Here is a 21,464-nt window from a genome sequence, read left to right on the forward strand (position 1 = left end):
CTAAAAAGATGTTTTTGCAGTAGTTCTTTAGTTGTTTTATTTTTCTTTTATCTATATTGAAAAGTCATTTCATATAGAAGATAAATGTGTAACTCATTTTTTAAAGAACAAACCCTAACTTTTACGTTTTACTAGATCATTATTTAAAACACCGTGTGAGTGGTTGAACAAGTGACCAAGCTTATTCGATCTTAATCACATATTGCTTGTATTACCGTCACGGTTGTTTATTTTGAACTGACCCACACAATAAATTCTACCATGCTTGCATTTATTATGGGGGCTTGTTTAGGAGGGTGGATTTGAACCCCCGGATTCAAAAGCCCTTGGATTTGAGATCCTCCTATTGTGTTTGGCACCTAGATTAGGAATCAACTTTAATCCAAAAGTAGCTATGCATGGTATATTAATGGGGGTTTGAATTTAATTACTAAATCAATTTTAATAGCTCTAATTAGTGACATATGTAGTGTTTGCCAAAATGGTTGCAATAAGCCTGCTGAAATATATGCTTTGTCGGGAAATGATGAAATTCTAACTCTTGGATAGACCACAAGCACAAGATTATGCCCGAGTGACTAATTAACGATTTTAACCATTGATTTACATGGACAATGCTTCGACAGCACCAATCATCATATTAAAGTAATTAATGTCATGCTATTGATAATCTAATTGTTTTTGGATATCATTAGTGGGTTATGTGCCCAATAGAATAATAGTATGGTAACACACATGTTCGACATTCAACTATTGAAATAATTTTAGGTGTAATATAGGCTCTCAAGGTGTAATCCAGTTACTTTAGGCTGCCAAACAATCAGGGATTTGAAATCTACGTTGCCAAAAGACCCCTTATACTGAATTTATAAACCAAAGATCCAACACACGTATCAGGTGGCCCCCCTGCATGACAAAATGCATGTATAGGAAATAACGACCCACAGGTATGGAAGCGGATTGGCTAGTGTACCACACACCACCCACCTGCCTGTTGTATTGACGTGTCACCAAAGTTCTGTGCGCCTAATAAAGAGGTATTTATTATATCCAAACCATCCGTCCATTTGGTGAGCTTGCCATAAGTCTTGTGTCTAAAAATAAGACAGACAGATCCAAATATCTAATGAACCACACTGAAAAAGCAGCAGAGAATTGAACTTCTACCATTGAAGCCCTTTTGAGGGTTACTTGGATTAATTTGATATTTATTTTTCCTCTTCATCCAGTTCGTGTGACTTTACGAACAGATTGGATAGAAAATAAATGTTATGGTGGGCCTATGAATGTTTTAACGGTGATAATCATTGTACACTGGTGTGGTCCACTTGCGATTTGAGTATGAATCAATGTTAAGCTCATTATTTAAAATGATCTCTCCGAATGGGATATAATAAATACATTATTTATTGTGGGGCATGTGACTTTGTTCTGGTTTGAACCGTTCGTACAACTCGGAGCTCGATGAGTGCCGGAGCTCGTCTTCTCACCACGCGTACCCACCTCAGCCAGGTCGGTGGTGTGTGGTGCACCAGCCAATCCGCTTCAAACAGGTATGTCTCACCTGATGATCCGACTGGCCTGAATTTGAGTCCATAAAAGGCATTTCGCCGGCGAATCGGTCGTCAAACCGCACTCAGAAAACCCCCCCTCTTTGTTTTTTTGAAACTGCACACACATATAAAGGAGGAAAAGAGCAAGGGCCGGGGTAATGTCTTCTCTCTCCGTATAGAGATTTCTCTCCCCTTTTCTCCCTTCGATTTCACCATTTACCTCAACCCATGGGAGCGTCTTCAAAAGAAGGTAAGGCTGTGAAGAAAGAGGAGGCTGAAGAGGAAGAAGATGGCAGCACCCTCAGTTCTCTTCTAAAAGCAAAGAAGAAAACAGCCCAGATGATGAATGGCAGCCGAGCAGCTAGCATCAAAGCAGCTGTCAAGATCAAGAAGCAAGAACCGGAAGATGATGAAGAAGAATCCAAACCCATCATAAAAAAGGTTTCCAAGACGACCCAAAAGGTTCTTTTTCAACCATCATTTTCTTTTCCTTTTTTCTGTGGAATCCTTTTTTTTTCTTTTAGAGTGGTGTTTTCTTCTTTCTTTTTGTTTCTTTCTTTGTTTTTTTTTTTTTTTCTCCTGCTAGGTTGTTGGATTGAAGGACAAGAAAAAGGTGAAGAAGAAAAGGCAGAGGGAAGAGGAAGAGAATGCGGCGAAGAAGAAGAAGAATGCCAGGGACGGTGATAAGAAGAAGGAGAAGAAGGTGTATGATTTGCCTGGTCAGAAGCACGACCCACCTGAGGAAGTATGGTTCATGACTACTATCCTCTCGTTTTCTTTTCTTTTCTGCACTCAGATATTTTCACGACTCTTTTTCGGTGATGGGTTTTGTTCCGTTTGTGTAATACAGAGAGACCCATTGAGGATTTTCTATGAGACGCTGTATCAGCAGCTTCCTAGCAGTGAAATGGCTTCCTTCTGGTGAGATATTTTATATGTATTTATTTTTATATTTTAATTTATTCTTTTATCTCATGAATTTATTGTTGGCTCTTCTTTCATCCTAGTCATTGAATAGCATGTGGTCTCAAGTGCAGCTATTATGTCTAAGCTCCTGGATATTGCAGTGGTTTGTCTTTGATCTATTGATCTATTTATTTTTCTTGATGGATGGTTGTCATGAAAAGATTGAAATTTATGTCATTCACTCTTGCTGATGCATTGGAAAATACTCTGCACTTTCTTTATGATTCTGTTTCAACAATAGGCTACACTGTTCCAAAGCTTCTGTGTTAGATGATCTTATATATATATATATATATATATTTCTATCAATCTATAGCCTTCCGTGAAAGTAATCCTTTGTAAATTTTCTTGATATGCATCACCTTCTTCTCCTTTTTAAGTTTTCATAAAACCAAATTCTTTCTTTTTCGTTAGTAAAGGACATGACTCATGATTTTTCTTGATCAGAACTTTGATAATGCCTTGGATAGATGGATGATCAGTCTTGGTTTCTTTAGATACAACAGGAATGGTGAGAAAATCTATCTCTAAGATGGCAAGGAGAATAGATTCTCATGCAAATTTTCTTTTTTCTTTTTTGATGAATAACGGGCATTTATTTTAGTCAAAAGACAAGAACAACAATGGAAAGAAACTTATCTCAATGTTAAACTTCATTGGGTAGTGCTAGCAACCAACAATTACACACTTTACGCTCTCGGTGGTGGCAAGCGTTATGGCCTTGGGATTGACGATATAGGAGGGAACAAATTAAGATGATCTCAACTTGAATTCCTTGATGCATCCATGGGTCCGGTCTATTTGAGGCAACCCATTTAAAGATGTAGTTAGAGATCTCACGTCTATTGACAAGAACCTTGCTTGTTCATGACCATTTTGATATTATTGGGGGTGGGATGGGTGTTGGGGAGTGGGTTTGGTGTGGGTTCTGGTGTTTAAAAGGAATATGTCAGAATACAAAGGATTAAAATTTTTGGAAGACCTCCTCAAGGACTCGAAGTGGGAGCATCTCACTTGTGTTGACCAAGATGAGCACATTTTGGCTCCTTCGGATTTCTACCCTTGTAAAGGCCTCCTCACTCTCTAAACCTATCATGCGCAAAAAGTTCGGGTAATTTATCCCCATTCTGTGTGATAGCTTTTTGTTGGGCAGTGTAATGCAGGACAATTAACCACTTGCACTAAAAGCTCGAACTGTTAGAGTATGACGAATTAATCCCTTTATCTCATAGCCCAGGCCCCACATCTCATGGGTTAGGACCTCAGCCGAACCCCCTTGGTGGGCCCCAAATTACATGGGCCACCCACCCCGAGTGTGTCCCCGCATCCCACGGGCTACCCCACTCGAGCCTGGTGTGAAATGCGCATTAATCACCCCTGATAAGGACTGTCGAACACAAGACCTCCCTCGTGGGCCCCAAATCGCATGGGTCACCCACCCCGAGTGTGCCCCTACATCCCACAGGCGACCCCACTCGAGCCCAGTGTGAAAATGCCCCTGCATTACAGTGGTTGCTAATTGGATGATCATTCTTGACCACTTATCGAAGTAGGAACATGGCTTCCTAAGCATTTACTTTTTGTTGGAAAGAAGCAGGATCTGTCCACCATCCTCTTCCTATTGCAAGATGCCTATTGAGATTTGGCAACGCTTTTTTCCCACTATAAAATCCTTTGGTAGTTCTAGGGTTTGTCAAATCTAGGGGCAAGAATACGTGGAGATTACTCCGTTGCGCATTTTTCTGGGGTTTATATTAAGAGCAAAGAAGTGCATCTATATGGCAATCCCTATGCCTTGCATAAGGTGAATGAGAGAATCAAGGTTCATTTAAAGGAGTGGCTGATGGCTTCTGAAGAGTTTAAAGGGGTTAGGATTTTTAATCTGAAGGACATGTTTGGATTTAGGTAAGAAAACTACTTATTGAAATGTTGCTTCATGAAAAAGCACCTTTCCTAGAAATCGACGAAAATGAAAATTCGTATCTATTAGTTGCTGTGAATACACTTTTTATAGTGAAAAGCAACATTTTCACACATATTCATTGTTTGGATGCTGTGCTCATGGAAAAACATATTTACCTTCTAATGTCAATTTAGTCAATAGTTGCATGAAGCGCGTGAAATGCCAGCAGATTTGGTCATGAGAGTGGGGAAGCTTCTTCTGATTCAATATGTTTTCAAGTATAAACAAGTAGGAAGTTGGAGTGCAAGTCCGAAGCGCGATTCAAAGAGTGAGCAACACTCAATTAGAAGGATAACCAAGGTTTAGCCCACTAAGTGGTATATAATCTGAACAGTCTATAACATACTCTACTTGTGATCGAATAGAGGGTTTGATCTGAATTACGGCTTCCAGTTGCACTATTCGTCATGTATTGATTGGCAATCCATATGCATTGAACATATGGACCTCGACTTTTTGGTAAGGCCTCAATTGCATTGTGCATGACACACATGCCATAGCTTCCGCTTTCACTGTGTATCACCCACATGCTTTAGCGACCACTTGCCCTATGCATCGTGTACATGCCATAACTTCCACTTGCATGAAGGACCTCACACATGCTAAATGGCTTCAACTTGTATTATGTACAAAACATATGCACCGTTGACCAAGCATCTAACAAAGAAGCTTGCATGAGGTTATCCATGGAGCTAGTCCCACGGGTTGACTGGGCCTCATTACGTGTTTCTAGAATATGGTTTACATTTGTGCTCCGTTACATGTGCCCATGGATCTATAAATGTTTTGGAACATCATACCATGTATAAGCATCACAATGAGCTAGGTAGCCTGCTCGACCTGACTTTGTGCAAGGCTTGGACCTACTAGCTTGGCTTGTGGGACGGGCTTGGGCCTTGCATGCATCCAATCAATTTTCAGGTCGACATTGGGCTCAAGTCATTTTAGCCTAACCTGACACAGCTTTGCCCAACCCGACTTTATATTTACACGTGTTGTATCCTACAAATATGCCGTGCTGATCCTTAGTTTTTGAACCATCTATCTTGAATGCATACCATTATTTTCATTTGTCTAAAATGTTTATTTCTTTGTGGATGTGTGGCCCACTTGATAATCGAATAGATTAGGAAAATCAAGGGGGAAATGGGGATTTTATCAATTTTCAGGCTGAGTAGGGTTGGGCTTAGGCCCATCCAATATTTTCGATCGTACTTGGGCTTGCTATGATAGGCCCATGCCAGGCTCGTGCCTTCGGTTTTAAGTGTTGGGTTGGCCCTGGGCCTATTCTGCCTGTCCCAAACCTGGCCCATTGCCACCCCACCTTGCCCATGGAGCTAGTCCTCCATTGATTGGAGCTAGTCCTAGTGGATGCACCTATGCAAAGTTAAATTATAACCTACAAAATATGTAATACTCACAAATACAGAAGTGCACATCATCGAACTTGTATATTTGAATAGTTATGCCATGTAACTTCATTATAGCATCCATTCATAAATCAACATTCTAAAAAATTTTAGGCCTTAAAACACTATTAATAAATCACATTCAAACTTAGAATCGGATGACAATGAAAAGTAAACCCACCGAAAATGAAAAAGATTTTGCAAGCTTGCTTTACTACTACTCCATCTGGAATACGTTCTTTTTTTTGTCAATTGTTTCATCTATAACTGGGGACTTGGCCTTTCTACGTGCGCGGCATGGCCATCTGAACCATGGGCGTGATAAGGAGTGAAGTGAAATAAAGCTTTGGATGCAGAATGATAGGAGTGGTACATGCTCTTGGAAATCTATTTGCATGTAGATGTCATTAGTCTCAATAGTTGTATATGCTTGGTCATCAACTAGAGAATACAACATAAAAATAATTTCTAGCTATGATTTTATCGGTAAACCTGTAACATTTATGACACCATTAACAATCTATCTATGCTGTATCATTTGAAATTTCAAAACCATATGATTGAAACCCAAACTTATTCCTAGCCATGATTGAAACCTGAACTTATTACGGGTAAACCTATAATATATATATTAACAATTAATCCATACTATATCCTTTAGCAGTGAGAAACTTGTGATAAAAAAAACCAACACTTATTACCGTAGCAAGCATGATGTTGCTATCCTTTTACACATCCAAACAACAATCACCAAAATAGCACAACAAGACATTCATAAAAAACCACAAAAAGAAGCATGCCAACCAATCGATTTATAACAACACAACAAAAGAACTATGTCTACTCACTAAAGGCCCAAAGAAAGCCACCATGGGCAAGTCATCATTAGCCATTCCCTCCACCACCACCATCCTCTAAGCCTTAGTCCCAACTAATCGGGGTCAACTATAGGAATCCTATTTCGCCATTCTACTGTGCAAGGACAATATCAAATGTGCTTCCATGAGCTTGAAATATTAGAAAATGAGGATTCATGATAAGAGTTGTAGAAGTTTTGCTTCAATGGTCAATTTGATGCAATCCTCGTCCTTGGGCTTGGGATCGACAACGAGAGCACACCTCTCATAGGCATTATTACTTATTAGCCATTCCCTCCATTCATACTCCAACAAAAGGAACCTTTTGTCCAATTTGTAGAAAACCAACTACTTGCTCTCACATAGAACCATCATCAGCCACTCTTGGCTTGTGTACTTGTCCAATGACAAGAACAACAATTTTAGGTCTTGATCCTTGTCCAGCATGTTGCAGGCCTTCAAATACTATCTCCAAGTCAAATCGGCACCTTCCGGGCTTGAACTAATTGCCATTCAATACTTTCATCCTACTAACCTCTGTTAAAGCCCCTTGATATACATTGATATGCCATTAATGGCTCGAGCTTTTAGAGCAAGTGGTTGTTTGACATCGTATCAAAGCGGAATGTCAAGTGTTCGAATCTCATGGCAACACATGCCTCCGTAATATATTCTCCCACGGGGGGCCATTGTTTATGGTGTGAGTGAGTGTCCCTCCACCCCTGCCCAGTATGTTCCCATGCTGAGTTCTACCTTGCACATGCGGGGGAGTGTTAAAGTCCCTTGATATGCATTGATATGCCTTCCTCTAATGCCTCGAGCTTTTAGAGTAAGTGGTTGTTTGACAACCTCAAAAGCATTGGCCATTTTATCAAGCTGAAATGACAGGCCTGCCAAAGAATTGGACATGGCTTCACTTATCTTATTCTTTTACTTTGAGGCAAAAATCTCTGTTTATGATCCATCTCATTTGGAGTCTTGCCCTTCCTAGATGTCCCTTCCACACAACTAGGAGTATGTACCGACTGGGATGTATTAGGTTGTATACTATAGAAGTTTGAGTCCTATCTCCCTATATGCATTTAAATGTGTGTCAAGTCCATTTGGATCCCCATGATCACCACCCTTGTCTCCAAAATTACGCTATGGTGAATAATCGCATGAATGGGCGTTATTAGCTAATAATATGGTTCTGTATAACTTGAATGTACTTCTTCTGATGCCGTCACCTTCTTCATAATGTCATCCCAACCAAACTTGTCATTTTGCATCATTTTCCTTCACATGCAAGAATTGCTCCTCCATAGTTTTTAACCTATTCTTCACATGTTGATTAACGGATCACCTCACGGTTTTCTTCCGTGTTGATTAACGGATCGCCTCATGGCTTCTTTAAGGCTTCCCGCAGCATTAGATAGGGAGATCCTTTTTCTTCGTATCTTTTTGTTGTTATTGGGAAGGCATTCAGTATGATGCTTCACAAAGCCAAGGAAAAAGGGTCAATTTTTGTGTTCAAAGTGGCGGATGTGGTTGTGCAAGTTAGCCATCTTTAGTATGCGGATGAAGATGTTTTCAGTTGATAACCTTTGGAAAATCATCGTTTGCTTTGAAGCAGTTCAGGGCCTTAATGTTAATATCTCTAAAACCGAATTGCTAGGTATTCATGTATCAAATGAGGATCTATTGCAATTGGTAGATGTTTTTGGGTGCAAGCAATGATTTTTTCCTTCATCCTATCTCGGGCTGCCTCTATGCATAGGAAAACCGACGAAACACCTTTGGGATAAGGTAATTGAAAGAGTTGAAAGAAAGTGGTCGAGTTGGAAGCATCGCTACCTCTCTTTAGGAGGTCGTTTAACTCTCATCAATGGCTTTTTCCAACAAGCCAGTCTATTTTATGCCCCTCTTCAAATGACCAAAATCGATGTTAGATATGCTTGATAAATTAAGAAGAAATTTCCGCGGATAACCAAAAATTCAATTTGCCTAGATGGGAAGAAGTTTGTAAGCCTCTTAATAAAGGAGGAGCCAGTTTGAAAGATTTAAACCTTATGAATATCTCTCTTCATGGCAAATGGCATTGGAGGTTTGGCTTCGAGGCAAACCTTTTGCAGGGATCTCCTCATTTCCAAATATGGCACATAAAATCTTCTCTTTATCGCGCCTCTTACATTTGGAAGGTGATTGTTTCCACCAATCAAAGGTTTTGAGAAGGTATCTCTCTCTCTCTTGGGAGAAGGAATTGTATTCGCTTTTGGGTTGATATTTGGTGCAGGGATCGACCTTTGCAAGATCTTTTCCCGAGGATTGCTTCTCTCTCAATGGATAGGTTTATTCTTGTGAGTAGATGCTTCTCCCTATGCGGCAGTATGGTGGTTTCATCTCCTTCATGCTGTAGAAACCTCTTGGATGAAGAATTTGAGGAAATTCTTAGCTTGGTCGATTATCTAAAGATTTATGTTCCTTCGCACTACGGAGAAGATTCGATGGTTTGGAGAGCCCATAGTTCATGTATTTTCTTGATTTGCTCATTCTACAGGTTTGATCTCTAAGCCGTCCTCCCCTTCTTCCTTTCCATTTCATCAGTGGTCTTATGAAGCTCTCCCAAGAGTTGCAACTTTTGTCTGGGTTGTGGGTAGGAAGAGAGTGTTAACCATCGATAATCTTCAAAGGAGATCTCTTATTCTTCCCAACATATGTTGGACGTGCATGGTAGATGCAGAAATGATTAATCATCTTTTTATCCATTGCCCTTTTGTTCGTCAAGCTTGGGAGCACTTTCTTCTCATTTTTCATGTATCCTGGGTGATGCTAGTGTTAGTCGACCATCTTTTGTGGGCTTTGCACGAAGATATTGCAAGTAAATCTCGTAAAACTGTTTGGAGGCTGATCGCAATGGGAATTTTTGAGGTTATTTGGAAGATTCGAAACAACCGGTGCTTTCGAAACAAGTTGTCTTCGGTAAATGAGGTTATATGTTTAGTGAAAGTGTATGTTTCGAAGTGGGCTTCCTTTGTAAAAGCAGTCAATGATCTTGATGCTTTTCTTTTATAATAACATTGTTGTATTCTTTCCCCGTTTTTTTCGCAGTTTTTAATTTTTTATTTTTTTTGTTGTCTCTTAAAAAAGAAAGAAAGAAACTATTCTTCACATGATTGACACCCAACTCAATCCTAGTCCTCTGTTTTAATGCATTGTTTAATGCTACACACGCTTCTCTCTTAGTGTGGTCATAAGCTTTTCTTCTTCAATGGACTAGGGTTAAGAGCAGATCAATTAGGGTATCATCCATCTACGTGGTACATCAGATGTATATCAATTTGAGCTTGTGTGGACACAATCTGCTTGACCTCGTGGCATCCATACTTGATACTCACATCTTTAAAGCCAGACAAGAGAGTATGGAAGGCGGACTGTCAAGTGGGCTTTTCTCCTCTTAAATCCTCCAAAATCATATTCAAGCATGCAAGCTCACTTTGTGCTAAGGTGTGGAGGAATGATGTCCCACTAAGAGTTGAGATCTTTGTTTTGTTGGTGACTGCAAGAATCCTAAAGGTGAACACTCTTAAAAAGAACTTCACACTCTTGAAATTGAGCTTCATGTGTTGGAGAGAGGAGAAAGCTATCGGCTATATATTTCTTCACTGTCATGTTGCGAGAGAGGTGTGGTGCCGTTTCTTTTTGTTGTTCCAATTGAGATGGTAATGCAATCATCCTTTGTAAGAATAATTGCAAGGTTGGCTTTAGGAAAGGCACAATTATGTGGAAGATTGGTGTCTTTACTGTTTTATGGTGCATGTGAATGGAAAGGAATGGTCGGATTTTTGGCACCACTGTGAAGCATGAATTCTTAAGCAAAGGCTTCTCTAGTAGACCGGGCTTTGATGAGGGAAGAATTATGAATATATTGAAGAAGGTGCTAGGGCTGAGGAAGGGGAGATCACTGACACGTAAATCCTAATATATCATAACACTTAGCCTTAGTGGTACTATTAACTTCCCCACCATTCTTGTAACCGTCACCTGTAATCCGCGTAGTGTGTCCGCATCCCCCGGAGTGGACGAGAAAGAAAGCATTTCTCGGAGGGAAGAAGAGTCGTCATTAAATCTTGTCTCCATTAATGCTTCGCCATTCAGAAAGATGAATTATGACTTTTTAGAGTCGCGTTAGGAGATCACTCGGTCTCTTTTTTCCTTACGCGCGCGTGCGCGCACACACACATATATGTGAAAAGGTTCTATGCGGTCGAGCTCATGGGAACTTTCCATGAGGTCGAGCTGTGTGGGCCCCACCATGATGCATGTCGAACATCTACCCCATCAGTTAGATGCACATTCCATGGTGGGCCTAGGGCTTAAAAATCAAGACAATCCGTGACTTTTGTAGGCCACACTACATACAAAAGTTGGTAGGGGTTACCCTCCATTAAAACATTCATAATCATTTGTTGGACCCACTGAGAACTAGTTCACAAATCTAGCCCATCCATTATGTGTGTCTCACTTGGATGAGGGGTCAGACCAAGTTTCAGACGCATCCAAATTTCAGGTGGGCCCCACCAAGTGCTTTTATATGTTTTAGCCATGTCTTCACATGATTTTAGATGGTATGGCCCACCAGAGTTCCGTATATGGCTGATTTTTGGGATATTCCATAATTTAAAGGGGACCCATCAAATGCACGGTGTTGATGTTCAACATGCATCAGGGTGGGGGCTACACAGCTTGACCTCATGGAAAGTTCCCATGAGCTCGACCGCATAGATACACACACACACACACACACACACAGAGAGAGAGAGAGAGAGTACTCTTGGTAATCAATCTTGAAATTTGCATGCGTACTACCTCAGAAAGGGAAAAAAAACTTCACCTGATCTGCTAGTTCAGTTTCCAATGTCTTGATCTGGCAGGTTTTGCCTGAGGGTGTTTAGAAATATAGCCAATGGTTCCTCCATTGTCACTTTCATGTCTTATGACAGGCCATTTTCTCCTAGCAAGAAGCATAGATGGTACAGAGAATCCGGGGACATCTTCAATCGATTCAAGTTGTTTATGTCACTAACTCCCATAATTTTTTTTATAGAATTGCTACCTATGAAAATCTCTATTGTGAAGGCTCTTTCACCATGTAAATTTTGTAATAATACAACATAGCCGCCATCAGAATGGCTGTGATAACTGATGTGGTGGCAACAACTACCATCTGTCTGACCCTGGGATCTTGTGGTTTATCATACGATATTGATTCAAGAGTCTAGACAATCATAGACAAAAATAAACTACATTTTCCCTATTGTCATATTTTGTCAAGCTGTAAAGAAACTACATTGATGTTTGCATTTTGTATAGTGAATGGTGTAAGAATTATTTGCAGAACACAATGGTAGAATGTGGCATTCTACACTATTGAAGACAGTTTACAAAGATGAAAATAAATATTGGCATTTAAGTTTACGGCATATATGACAAGCATTCAATGTTCGAATTATCTCCGATATTATTGAAATATCTTCGATATTATCCTTATCTTCAGCTCAGCGATACTGATAACATCGGTAGCAATACCGATAACGTTGGTAGTATAGAAATTCCAGGTATTAGCAATGTATCGCTAATGTAATCACCAATATTTTTAACTATGTAAATTCTAGGCATCGCTTGTATTGCCAATGCATTAATATCGCCAATGTATTACCAATATTTTCGACCATGTAAATTCTAGGTAATGCTTGTATCATAATTGTATCGACGGTATTTCAATAATATTGCTAACGTATTGATATCATCAAAATTTTGTTTATTAGAAAAATTTTTATTTCAAAATTTTTTTCATGGGCACATGGTTGTATGTAGTGTTCAAATTGTCATTGATAATATTGATAGTATCTCAATATTATCGATATCGCAACATGCGTGATATTGAGACCATAATCTTTCGTTTCCTTTACAATTGTTGATGATTTCTTGGTAAAATATTATGTGTTGTTCATATTTTACAATATCAATGGATGTTTAGATGGAAGGTTGGATGGCTAAATAGGCTGGATGGGATGGTTGGACTGATTTCTTACAACGACACATGCTTTTAAGGGCCCATTAAATGGAAACTTGTTATGTATGCATTCTCTTTGCAATTTTTTATTTTATTTCTAAATATGCAAATATGTATATTTTAACGTCTCTTAAAGTTTTACTAAAAATTCCACCTTTTTCCCCATGTTTCCCCCCATTTCTGGTTATCAACTATATTATTGGGGATATCAATATTGTTTCTGTATCCCTAGCCAGCGAAACTTGTAGCAATACTGATGGGGACATCAGAGGACCTATTCATGTACCAGAGATGGAGACGACCACCCACATCAACGCAACTTTTTTGTAGATGAGAGATGAGTTCCAGATGGGGCCCGCTGGGCCATTTTGAAGACCCCACATGCATTGGACGTGCATCAAGAAGACTCCACCTTGGGATGATGCATGTGGGCTGCTTAGGAGATCATTTTAGTCATAAGATTTCTATTTCATGTCGATTCGACCATTGGATCTTGTCAATCAGGCCATTAAGCCACTAGATCTTTTAGATCTGGACCCCTTGGACTCTGATCATGCTTTCTTTATATATATATATATATATTTGTTATTTTTAGGAATTATTTGATGGTTGAGATTGATAATAAATGTTTTAGTTTTCATATTTTGGATGACGGGCCACTTCACTTAAGTGAGTGGCATAGTTGTAATTATGCTGAATTTTTAATTATAAAAGCACATGGTGGGTAGAGTTCCAACCTTAGTGGAGATTTGAGGAGGAAAAAAAGAAGAAGAGAGAAACTCTCTTGTGGGAAGGAATTTTCCTCCTTAAGGTATTCTTCTTCTTACATCGTTCATCTCTCTTCTTTGAAAGGTATTCTTCTTCTTGCATCATTCATATCTCTTCTTCGAAAGGTATTCTTCTTCTTCTTCTTCTCTTATCTTCCTCTTTTCCCTTCCATCACAACCTTCTAAACCCTAGATCTTCAATTTCATATTTTCCCCAATTTCTAAAAACCCTAATTTTAAAATCCCCAATTCCCATGAACCCTAATTTTCCAAATTTCAGATTTTTCCCTTCCTAACCCTAATTATAAAACCTACAAATCTGTCTCTTGAGTGTGGAACGGGCCTATGCTAAATTGGAAGTTCTATCCTTTCATCGGTCCTAGTTTTAATTGATTTATGTGATTTCTTAGTATGCAAGCATGTGATTTATGTTAAATCAAATTTTATTTCCTATTGTTTACTCTTAATTACTTGGTAGGTTAGCATCTTTTGTTAATTGAATTACTTTATGGACTCTTTCATAATCTCCATGTTGCATGCTAGCATTAAATCACGTGTCCTACATCAGATACCGATACTTTGAACATTGCAAGCATTATACAACAACTAAAAGCTTCCACTCAATAGAGTAGTCTCTATATCAAAGAGGCTAAAAAGGAGCAGGCACGTCTCTTATAGGCCTTACAAATGGGATTCAATCACCAATACAAATAGTAATAATTGTATAATATCTACATTCTACTTTTTGGCAAATAAGATCATGACGGTTGCTGATCATGGTGTGCCATGAAGGCCGTTACGTAAAGGGTTACACATTACAGGGTCGTAACGGCCGTACCGTAACAGCCGTTATGGAAAAAATGACCTGTAATTGCTGTTAACAGCACGTTACATCCCCTATAAAGGCCATAATGGCCCCGTAATGGTCTATTACGGGACATATACAGGTTTTTCATACTTTTTAATTAACATTACGGGGCAGATATAGGTTTTTCAGGGGTTTTTTCAATAAATAAAAATAAAATAAAAAGAGAGATCGTAATGGCCGTTACGGGGCCGTAACAGCCGTTATGCCCCATATCGTAAAGTTAACGGCAGTGGCCGTTACGGCCACCGTTACCATTACAGAACAACTTGGTGCTGATAGAGTTTCTGCCCCAACTGTAAGTACTCATGTAGGATTACATCTCAGATTGTTCCAAAGATGGTATGCCTGAAATCATAGCTGCTATGATGGTGTCATAGGGTACAATGTTGATAACATCACACGGGATGGGATAAATCTCGAATCATCTCATTGATAAAAAGAATTAAGTACATAAAATGAGCCCAACAAAATTAACTTGAAAGGGTTTCGAACCAAGCTAGTTCCTTAATCATGTAGGACGCAGTCTTTAGACGATTCAAAGAGGAATCCCTTGACATTATAGACCTCGTGACCCCATGTTAGACCATCAATGGTGATAACATTATATGGGTTGAGATGTCCTTCAAATTACATTGTTGAAGCCAAAAAGATATGGTAGTGCACAACAACATCAGACTTTGAGAGGTTTCCAACCCCAATCTTAACAAAATCATACCTTAATGAGGTATCCATCATTGATGTCAATTGAAATAGTGCACCTCTGAAATCGCAGACCCTGTGATGATATTGTAAGCCTCCAAAGGCGATATCATCATCACAGTGGCTATGATATTCATCACAAAATAAATCTGAGATAAAAACATACCTCGAAGTTGTCTTGGAGGAATACAGTCGCAAGAGAACGCCTAGAATGTAGAGCAATAGTAGCAAGAGACAATGGGTTTGTAGTGGAGAGCCAAGATGGTACAAGTGATGAGGTTTGGAGAGCAAGGTGAGAATGAGGCTAGGGTGTGTAAAATTTGGTATAAATACTTTGGAAGATGACCTTGGAAGTATCATTTCTTAAGTTGTAGCTCTTTTTCTTTTGGAGCATTTGCAGGAAAAGTTCACTAATGGACATCCATTTATCATGGAAAATCGGCCAGTCAAACAACAGAAAGGTTCTATCTTTTTTCCACAGAATCGTCATTTTTCTTTAAAAACATTTCACCCTTCCAAACATATCCTAATAGAAATTGGGTCCTATTCATTCACAACAAGATTGTTGCCTTGTCTAATTATTGACTGATGTTACCCACCATCCTTTGGGTGTGTTGGAAGGTAAATGTGGATTGTAGTTCTTTGGGCAAGCCTAGTGAGTTTGGAGTTGTAGTTTTTAGCGACGATCAAAGCTTGATTCTCTTTATTTTCTCGGGTCCAATTGGAAGGGGTGATTTTGGTAGGTTGAGCTCTTTGCAATTTAAGTGGGGTTGAATCTTTTCGCAATCCTTCAAAGGATCAATTACCATGGAAGGGATTCTAAAGATTCCATCTTGTGCTTATTTGACCAATGGAGTGCTTTACGGAAGAGGAGCTTTTAGCAATGAGATTAGGGCGAAGGAGTCTTCAAAGGATTGAGGGGCCTAAGGCTAGGGGATCCTCTCTCCCCATTTCTGTTCATAGTGGTTGTCGAAGCTTTGAGTGGGATGCTTGTTAAAGGCAAAGTGGCATGACTTGTATCAGGTTTCTATGGATCAAGGAACGGGGCTAGAATCACGCATCTTCAATTTGGGGGCGACACATTATTATTCTCGGATGCGGATGAAGCTTTGGTCGATAACTTAAGAAAAATTGTGGGTTGCTTTCAAGAAGTTTCGGTGTTTAAGATCAACATTCAGAAAAGTGAGATGTTGGGCATTGGCCTCTCTCAAGAAGAGGTATCTCGTTTAGCGAGTTCATTTGCGTGTGGAGTTGGATCCTTCCCAGCTTCTTATTTGGGTCTTTCTTTGTGCTTGGGAACTCCCAGTAAACACTTGCGGAGTTGGGTTATAGAAAAGTTCGTGCGGAGATTTTCTAAATGGAAAAGAAGGCACTTATCATTAGCAGGGCGTACCACTCTTATTAAGGCAGCTCTTTCCAACCTTCCTATCTATTTTATGTCATTGCATAAATGTCCGAAATCTATTCTGGATAGATTGGATATATTGAGAAGGGAATTTCTGTGGCAGGGAGCATATAATAATCACAAGTTTCTTCTTCTTAAGTGGGAAGAAGTTTGTAAGCCACTTTCGGAGGGAGGAGTGGGAATTAGGAACATGGGAGAAGATATGAATAGAGCATTGCTTGGCAAATGGATTTGGAGTAGAAGAAGGAAGCCTTTGCAGGGAAGTAGTTGCATCCAAATATGGGCTGGAAGAGATGGGTTGGGAAATTAAAAGATCCTTACACTACCGAGCATCCAGAATATGGAAAGTTGTTATATCAGTGGTGCCTTTGGTCAAATCGAATCTATCCTTTGTGCTCAGGTTCGGTACAGGATCTGTTTCTGGACGGATCATTGGTTTGGCAATTGTTCCTTTTAGGTGGAATTTCCCTCTCTTGTGAGGCTGTCCCCCCTCTCTAAGGATATATCCATAGCAGGTTGTTTCTCATATTCTGGTGGGGGTGGAGCTTGGTGTCCTCCGTGTCGCAGAGCTCTAGATGATGCAGAGAAGGAGGACCTTGCTACGCCATTGGTCCGACTTTACAACATCTCTCCATCTCCAAATTCCTCAGACCATCTGGTTTGGAGTGCTGCCCCTTCAGGAGTGTTTTCAGTCAAATCTCTATGTAAGAAGATCAGTGCCCCTTGGATTGTGAATAGGGATGAATTGTTTCACGCCTTTGGTGGGGCTCCCCCAAAGGTGACAACCTTTGCTTGGTTAGCGAGTTAAAAACGTATTCTTACTGTCGTCAATTTGCAGAATAGAGCTATGATCCTTCTGAACATTTCTTATGTGCATGTTTGATTCCAAGTCTATCAGTCACCTATACATCCACTGCAGTTACGTGAACCATGTGTGGTCTCAACTTCTTCAAGCCTTCGGAATGGTATGGGTGATGCCCTCCTCTATTGGCCAATTGTTCAGGATGTGGCATGCGGTGCAACTCCCTAAGGATAGGCATATTCTATGGTGATTATCATCGTTAGCTTAGCTGTACTTTGGAATATTTGGAGGGATCGAAATACTCGATGTTTCTGCAACAAAGGGGGTCCTTGGGAAGAGTCATTGTGGAAAATCAAGATGGATGCTATAGAATGGGCAGCTGGTTCTTGTAACATGGACATTTCCATTGCACATTCTATTTTGGGGTAGTAGTCATTTTGCTGTTGTATTTTTTGTATGTTTTTTCAAGCTGTTGTAATAAAATCCACTTGTTATCCTTAAAAAAATATAAAATAAAATAAAATGAGGTTTTATTGAAGCAAGTTGCTAGGGAAGCTAACTCCATTGCTGATGGAAGCTACAAAAGGTGCATCTATTGAAACCTTATTAGGTAGTTCTCATTATCCATTGTGCTAATGGGTAGCAAAACTGTTTTTTTTTTTTTTTTTTTCCTTTAATAAAAACTTTTTATTGATGATTTTTTATTTTATTTTATTTTATTTTTATTATATATATATATATATATATATATATATATATATATATATATATATATATATAAAATCCTTCCTAGACCACCGAGGTGAACTAGAGGAACTGATAGACAACAGTTTGATGATTGTGGAATTTTTGTTTTGTGCTTCTTTTTTTTTGCCAATGAATCTTTTCAGGCATCTTGGAACTTCATAATGGTTGACCTCTTGGTTTGGCAAGGGTCTATGTGAATGTTAGAAACTCGAGCACAATAGAGATTTTTTAAAAAACTTTGCTTTGAAAGAGAGCTCAATTTGATCTTCTAGAAATGTGATCTTGTGCAGCTTGTAGAAGAAGAAGAGAAAAGAAGAAAGATCAGAAGAGTTGGGAGAAGAAAAGGAATTAGTTGATAATTTGGGTTGATTGACTAATTTGCCCTTTTGTTATGGAATAAAGAAATTTGGAGTTTGCCTTCTTAGTTTGTTACTGAAAATGAAAACCAGAAGGCATACGTGTGAACAAAATACAATATATTGCATATATGTGTGCACATAGGGTACACTTCAACACTTCTTTTCAAGTTGGAGTACATATATGTTAATCATGCTCTACTTGGACACAATATTCTTCACCTAATTGTGTTGTTGAGATTTGGTTAACACGTTGTTCAATTGATCAAACATATGGGTATAGACTAGTCTTTGATTCCTCGACTTGTGGTCTGGTCCCTTATTCAAATGCTTCGCACATTGTGGATAAAGACATGCATCACAAGCTAGTGAATGGAACCATTCATTGAGCAATGTCTACCCTAGCCTTGGCATCTCAATTCACCTCAATTCCCATATGTGTCTTCCAAATAAAATGGTTTGACTTATCTAGTCTAATTGACTATTTCTGATGACTGAATCCTAGCATGATTTGGGTGAGTTAAGATGTATTAGGAGTTATAAAACCTCATATGATCTTCGAACGGGAGCAACCATTCTCTTGCCCAAGCACGTGTAACACGGAATTTGCACTGTAAGATGGCAATTTGTAATTTTAATTGGAAAACAATAAGCATTTGACAACTACATAAAGTTGGCAAGATGGAAGTTTTGTAATTTTAGTTGAAGAGAATGGGCATTATACAACTACAGAATGCCACATCAGAATTTTTCTAAAATTTAAAAGGGCATTTATTTGCATGAAATGCCGAATGTTAGAAACCTATTTATTTTGAATGGAACTTGTACGCGTTTCTCCTTTATTTTGTTGACATGTGCTGCTCTTTTCTTTATTTCGTTGACATGTGTCTACTCTTTTCTTTATTTCTTTTGCATGTGTAATATAGTTGACACATGGCTTTGTGGGGATTGGTGGTTTGTAAACAGAAAGAAAAATAGGATTTGGAAGTTGCATGGGATTGAGTGTGTTCTTGTGCGAGGCATATGGCTGGTTTAGCATATCAAAGCAGAGAGTACCTTTGCCATACTGGAAGATGATGAAATCAGAGGCAGATGGAAGTAGTCTAATCCTAAAGAAGATGATGAAATCAGCTATGATCTAAGGCATCTCAACCTCCAAATGGAATAGGTGATTTCTATATAATTCGTATGTGCGAATGATGGATGAATTATACAGAAGAAAGAAAAATCAACAAGATTGATATTTACCATTGTCATACACTTAGGTTTCCGGTTCATCTTGTACATCCCTTTAACACAAATGAGGAATAACGACCCATAGTTTTGACAATTGAGCAAGGAACAGTGAACTGCAAACTCCACTAGTTTTAGGATAGACATGTTCACGAGGGTCTTTCTTGATAAACGTATCTGATCTCGCATGTGTCGGCATGTACAGGATGCTTTACTCTTTGTGCTTTATTTTTAAAAATTGTTATACTTGTTCTTGTAAAGCTTAGATTGCATCACATGCTAATTCCAGACATGCATCATGGATTTTGTAATTAATCCAGAATCATACATGTTTTTATAATCATAAGTTAGGAAAATATGACCGTTGTTGACCCACTTGAGTCAAATTTATAAGGAGAATGAGGTGATTACCAGTCCTTAGCAGTGTTCATAATATTGATACTATTGGATGATATGTCGGTTGATATTATCGTTATCGATGGCCAGCGATATGAAACCCCTAAGAAGTCCATCAGAAATACAAAAAGTCCCCGGAATCCTATGTATCGTGCGATATATCACAAAAATATCCTAAAATATCGTGCGACATCGCCGATATCGATTATATATCAGCATTTATCGTGATTTTTCCCTTGATCGTATACACAATATCATCAATATTCATCGATATTTGTCAATATCTTCCTGTAACCACCTACCATTCCACAAATTTGAACTATATATATATATATATATATATATATATAGGAAAAAATATTTCTTACCTCAAATATGCTTGAAAGGGTGGCCTTCGACTGGATTTGTTGGGCCGGCAACGCCTGATAAGCCTAAAACCTCTTCTTCTTTTTTTCTTCCCTTCTGAAGAGAATTGCTTTGAAAGAAACTAGATTTCCGTCGAGGTTTTTAGGATTTGCGTACGGATTTTGAAAAAGAAATAAAAAAAAGAAGTTAGAGAGATTTTTTTGGGGATTTTGAATGGATTCCAAATCGCAGAGCTCGCGGATTGCACCTTTAACGAAGAAGAAGACGAGGGTTTCGCCTTTTTATTCGAGTCCCTCCTAGATTCGCTGCAACTCCGGTTACACTTTAGACGGTGCAACCCTTACGGTGGGGCCCACCTTGATGTGTATATTTTATATCCATTCTATCCATTTGTTTCGAAGATCAATTTAGGTCACGGGACAAAGAACTATGCATATCCAAAGCTCAAATGGATCCATCACAGAAAACAGTGGGAATTGAATGCCTACCATTAAAAACTTCCTGAGGGCCACAAGTTTTTAATCACTCTGATATTTTTGTTTTTCCGTAGTCCATATCTCCATGGACTTATGAACAAGTTGGATCTCAAATAAACATTATGGTGGGTCCCATCGTAAGTTGTCAAATTTCAACGGTGGGTGTCACTTTCCCCATTGTTTCCTGTAGTGGGGTCCACTTAAGCTTTGGATCAGCCTCGTTATTTGGTTTATGCCCTAAAATAATCTCTCCAAATGGATGGACGGTGTGGATACAACGAATACATCATGGTGGGGCCCACAATCAAGGTACCACCCACATCACTAGTTCCATGTGTAGCGCGGATTGGGGAGTACCCAACTTACTCCGAGCGTGGTTTCGGTGGATCCACTCGATGGATCCCTAACTGTGAGGCCCACTGTAATATGTATGTGTCTTACATCCACACCATTAATCGATTTTATCAGATTATTTATGGCTTGAGCTAAAAAAAGAAACATATATAAAGATCTAGTGAACCACACCACATGAAACAATGTGAATTA

General features: G+C 39.0%; 1 protein-coding gene across 1 annotated transcript in view; it reads left to right on the plus strand.

Annotated features, from left to right (window-relative positions):
* Window positions 1-1,622: 1,622 nt before the first annotated feature.
* Window positions 1,623-21,464, plus strand: part of LOC131237358 (uncharacterized) — a 29,792-nt gene continuing 9,950 nt past the window's right edge. Inside the window, exons 1-3 of the mRNA XM_058235076.1 lie at window positions 1,623-2,015; window positions 2,140-2,298; window positions 2,404-2,474. Of these exons, the coding sequence (XP_058091059.1) occupies window positions 1,782-2,015; window positions 2,140-2,298; window positions 2,404-2,474 (464 nt within the window). The 5' untranslated portion in view covers window positions 1,623-1,781. The remainder of the gene's footprint in view (window positions 2,016-2,139; window positions 2,299-2,403; window positions 2,475-21,464) is intronic.

The sequence above is a fragment of the Magnolia sinica genome, chromosome 2 (assembly GCF_029962835.1).
Source record: "Magnolia sinica isolate HGM2019 chromosome 2, MsV1, whole genome shotgun sequence".
Lineage (NCBI taxonomy): Eukaryota > Viridiplantae > Streptophyta > Magnoliopsida > Magnoliales > Magnoliaceae > Magnolia > Magnolia sinica.